The 5,103-nt window shown below is 32.0% G+C and overlaps 1 protein-coding gene across 3 annotated transcripts in view; it reads left to right on the top strand.

Annotated features, from left to right (window-relative positions):
* LOC108692919 (peripheral plasma membrane protein CASK) overlaps positions 1 to 5,103 on the top strand; it is a 191,048-nt gene that overhangs the window by 33,944 nt on the left and 152,001 nt on the right. For 2 of the 3 annotated variants that reach the window (XM_018201500.1, XM_018201516.1), the window contains exons 8-10: positions 740 to 926; positions 1,604 to 1,725; positions 3,857 to 4,036. In XM_018201500.1, the coding sequence (XP_018056989.1) occupies positions 740 to 926; positions 1,604 to 1,725; positions 3,857 to 4,036 (489 nt within the window). The remainder of the gene's footprint in view (positions 1 to 739; positions 927 to 1,603; positions 1,726 to 3,856; positions 4,037 to 5,103) is intronic. The other variant, XM_018201507.1, reaches the window with a different exon arrangement.

Genomic DNA, 5,103 nt, shown 5'->3' with positions numbered 1-5,103 from the left:
TATATATATATATATATATAATACACGTGGCCTCGTTCTTTCTTATTATCTCCAATGAATGTGTGCGCACGCGCGCGTCGTATGGTGTGGGTACCTATGTGGTGCAACAGTTAGCCAGTGACCTAAGGTAGGAACACTCGCGGAGTCACCCCCATGCTTCTTCAGTGCAACACACGTGCAACTGGGCTATCGATCGCTATAGCGGGAGCGAAGCTCCGGGCGGTTAATGAAAATAACTATAGTAAAGTACACCTCGCGCTCGGTGTGCACTGCTTAGGGCTTTTTTTATGTGGCTGTACGTTCGTCGAACCCCCGTAGACTTTGTGGAAACAAGTACACTCTCTCTCTCCTTTTGCTTCTCCATGACGGTGTAATACGCCCCGATTGCAGGAAGGGAAAATAATTGCATATCACTTCTGCTGCTTCAGCATTTTCTTTACGATGTTTATGATGTTTACGATGTTTGCGATGTTTGCTGTTGCTTTACACAATGTCTATGAACAAAATTTTTATTTATTAAAAAGCCGATTGATTTGCGCTGATTTAATAAGTTATTTTTTTTTGTTTGATAATTTATTGATGCCTCGAAGAAATATTTTTCTAAATTATAATAAAAATTATAATTATTTTGGCACTTGCAGTTTTGGCATTTGTGATTCATTCCTTGTCAATAAAAGCATGGTCATTATTTATTTTACAACAATTGTTTTATAGCGAATGAACGGATCTTAACTTACAGGATCGTGATAAGGGTGCAGCCCGTATACATTTAGGTGACACTATAGAAGAGCTTAAGAAATTCAATGCGAGGCGAAAATTGAAAGACGCCGTAAAAGCAGCCGTCTCCTCGTCGAAGTGGCATGCTCCGTATTCAGAAGCTAATGGCGACAATTTCTCTGACGTCGGCGATGATGAGATAACTACAGGTATATCGAACGCGAGCGATTTCGGAATTTCATTTCTCCGATACGGTACAAATATTACAAAATGCAATGCAGATAAACGTGTTCCCCTCGACAGATATTTAATTTACAAGGAAGAAAAGGACAAACAGATTTTATTTGGATGAATTTAATCTGTGTTCCAATTATCAGAAACATATTGTACAATATTAAAAATTAAATGAGAAAGCGTTTTAACGTTTCGCTAACGTCAAATTTGGTTTCTTCAAAAATTCAAAAGTACTCTGCATGCATTTAATTGATCGTGATATTTTCAGCAATAAAAGTAATGATGATATGATATAGGTTAATATTTCGTTCACATGTTCATAGCTTACTATTTCAACAATGAGAGATCGATGGTATCGTGTAATTTGGAAATTCCGTTATTTCCGCGAACATTACGTTAATAGGCCAAGCAAATGAGCGCAAATAAGCACGAATGAATAATTTGCCTCAATGAGTGGGAATGGCGTTACTAGTATAAATTATTTATTTATACATATATATGTTTACGTTCGCTCGCTTGATCTGCATCCAGCTTAATTGAGATTACTCAGTATTATCTACCGCTATATACATAGATTACAATTACAATAAATCATCAAATGCTTCAATAACGATTTCGTAAAATCAATATTTCATACGTTCTTACGTTATAGGCGCTGTAGCTGAAATTGTGGATTGCTTGGATGACATTGAAATTCTTGAGGAAAGTGACAGACTGTTGCGATCGGAAGTTCTCAATGCCGTTGATGATCATCGAATTCGAGTCATCTTAGAGGTATTTTTTACAGCTATTCGTAATTATATAAAAATAATAAGAACATGCCGACTTGGCAAGATAATGAAAGAGTAAGATTAAAAGATTGCAATGAACTATGAAATCTCAGTATTCAAACTTTTCACTTATCAGACAGATAATGTCGATTTAATTGTAAATGTATGAATTATCGCGTATTCATTGCGAAAATACTACGCATGTCCTTTAATGTCTTTAGATATTCAACATAAATTGACTTTAATTATACAGTAACTTCTGTTTGTACGATAATCGATTGTTCATTTTATTTTTGTTCAATTTTTATTTTGTTGTGCGAATTTTCGTAACTATAATTGGGTCTTAATCGGTAATAAAATATTTCTGATTCTGTGCAGATTAGAAATAAAAAATTTATGTCTACCGTAAGAATTAGTTAAAAATTGAAACACTTAATCTTAGAAAGCAAAGTTTTGTTCGAAAATAGTTTACTGTATAATAGATTCTTTTTTTTTTAATATAATAATATTTATTAATAAAATCACCTGGTAATATCATCTTAATTATAAAAATATAACTCGTTAAATGTACGTATAATGAAATTACAATTTTATACATTTAGCGAGTTTATTTCTTCTTTTTACAATTAAAAATATAAAAGATGTGATTTGAGTAAAAAGGAAACTCTAAAAAAATTTTATTACAAATTGCATCATTATATTAATATTATTTGTTTCATTAATTCGACATTTTTCCAATAGAAAGAATCGTCACTTTTATTTATTCAAATAATTCTTTTCTTCACTTAATTTTCATAAATAAGTAATTTGTAATAGGACTTTTCTTTATGTCTGATATTATTTTTGTCTGATATTATTTATATTTTTATCAACAGCGAAATTTTCTGCAATCAATTGTAAGTAGCAAAGACAGAATGTTTTTGTCACACGTAGGGTAAAACAGAATGAATTTCTTACCAAGGGCGGGTAACGACCATCACTTCCCTTTCTTGAAACGCTTGCGTATATATTTGAATTGTTATCTTTCGATTCGCCCAGATCGATAGCCATGTTGAAAGGCACCCCTTTTTTGCAATTGAGTTTCGTCGCTGCAGAGCTTGAGCTTTTCTACTGAGAGCGGAGCCACTCATCCCCAACTCCCTCAATGGTCCCCCCCCCGACCGTGGAGGGATAATGTAACCCTCTGCGGAATATCCCGCGGGAACGAGCTGCTCACTCTCGTTCCTTTCGAGGAAAATCACGCAAGCGCTACCTCCGAGCTGGCAAGATGGCTGCCGTGGAGTCTCGATAAACAACATGCCACGCACGATCGAGGAATCGCACTATCGCGCCAACACGCGTGTCAATGTAAACTTGTTCTTTGGTGTTTCTTGAAGTGTCACGTGGCCGAATGAGCCACGTGCTAGGACCATGTTACACGTAGTCCTAGTCTGATGAGGCTTATGCACTGTTTATGCAGCAGAAATGCATCTTTGTCAGTTAATGTTCATCGGCGATGCCGAGTTAGCCAGCGATCTGCTCGAAATCGCAGGTTTCCTGGTGAGTAAATTAATTCGATCAAGCCAAATATAAAGCAGGAATATTATCATGCAAATTCGGAATTTTATATACATAAGTAATACCGAATTGTCGCAAATTTAAGCGCGTTCGCTGTATGATCGGAATATGTCGTGAATTATTTACAAATTGTTTTCAATCTCACTTGTCAGTATATGTGTTATCTAATAATATTATAATTTTCTTAATTTTCAATCTTTTTAACAAACACTCATTTTTTATTATGTTATATGATATTTATTATTTAAATTTATTTTTTACTACGTTTTAAGAATATTTTATGTATTAAAATTAAAAATAAAAATAAATATTGCGTGGAATTAAACAATCACAGAAAAGTTTGAATACTCGATGGGTTTAATCTTTTTAGTTATTAAAAAAATGTTATATTTTTTAGCATTTTAATAAAAATAAAATTTAATAAAAATGAAATCTTGCAATCTGCACTTTTAATTTCAGAAAATGTGTGATGATTATTTTTTGTTAAATAAATACGATAATTACTTGTATAAACGATATGAAAAAACAACAGAAAGATTTAAAAAACTTACATTAATGATGATATTTCTGATTTCTAGCTTTATGACAGAATCTCAGGTCGTGTACCTGCACCATATCGAGCACCACAAACGGATGCGGTTCAACGTGCTCATGACGTTGAAGAGATTCTTCGGGAAGCAGAGCATTCGGCGGTGCGAAATATCGATAGAGCCGATCTTCGAGAACTTCACGAATTATTGGTCCAGCCACATATGAGGGTAAGTACATTATATTAATGTAACATTAGAAAACTAATGCAGATGGAATAAACAACTTGCTCTCTCTCTTCCGCTTTTCCATCACAAAGTTAATTCTTTTAACTTAATAATTAACGTATCTATTAAGCTATTATTAAAAAAAATTTTTTATCAATTTCATGTCTTTTTGTTTACATATATTATTTTATATGCACTATTAAAAAAATTGTTGAAAATTGTAAACAAAGAAACTGATACATTTTAAATCAATCCTTAATATAAATTTATTTATTAACGAATATAATTCTTACTTGAAATATTTTATGCATAATGTTGGAAATTACAGTTTGAGATTGCATTGTTGTGTCAAGCAGTTATTGCAAAATCGATCGTCAGTAGTTACGGGCTGCGTCACATTTGTAATAACCCAAGCGTTAATCAGGCACGACTTGATTCGTATTACATTACGAATCAATAACGATTTTTCAATTGCTCACGTGAATGAATTCAATTAATAAGAAAATAGGGGAAATATTGATGATTAATTACAGCTTGAATGATACAAAGTAATTTCTTAAGAATACCTTTAGATATTGATTTAAAAAAAAAGCTATTCTCTGTGTATCTTTTTATTAATAATTATATAATATTTTAATTATATATTTTAAATATTAATTATAATCGAAAATTCTGATACGAAAGTGTTGAAGTCATAATTGGTTTCGATTTGTTTTAACATAGAAATTATTATGATACAATTTTATATTATTTTAACTTAATTAATCTTCAGATCTATGCTGTTACAATATTATACAATGGTTATGTAATATTCTGTACATAAATTAAATGATTTGTAAATATGATTTATTCTGATAAATATTACTGGATTACTGGAATTTATTAATTACATAGTGATTATTAACAACTAACAACTAACAAATGAATAATTGCATTATAGAAAATTCGCAGTTTCTTTTATTATACATGTATATATATAATTTCTCGTTATGAATATAAATATTATACATATTACACACGCGCGCGCGCGCACACACACACACACACACACATACACACACACAAGGTAG

This window comes from Atta colombica, unplaced genomic scaffold, assembly GCF_001594045.1.
Source record: "Atta colombica isolate Treedump-2 unplaced genomic scaffold, Acol1.0 scaffold107, whole genome shotgun sequence".
In the NCBI taxonomy this organism is placed as follows: domain Eukaryota; kingdom Metazoa; phylum Arthropoda; class Insecta; order Hymenoptera; family Formicidae; genus Atta; species Atta colombica.
This window is presented reverse-complemented; position numbering and strand designations above follow the sequence as displayed.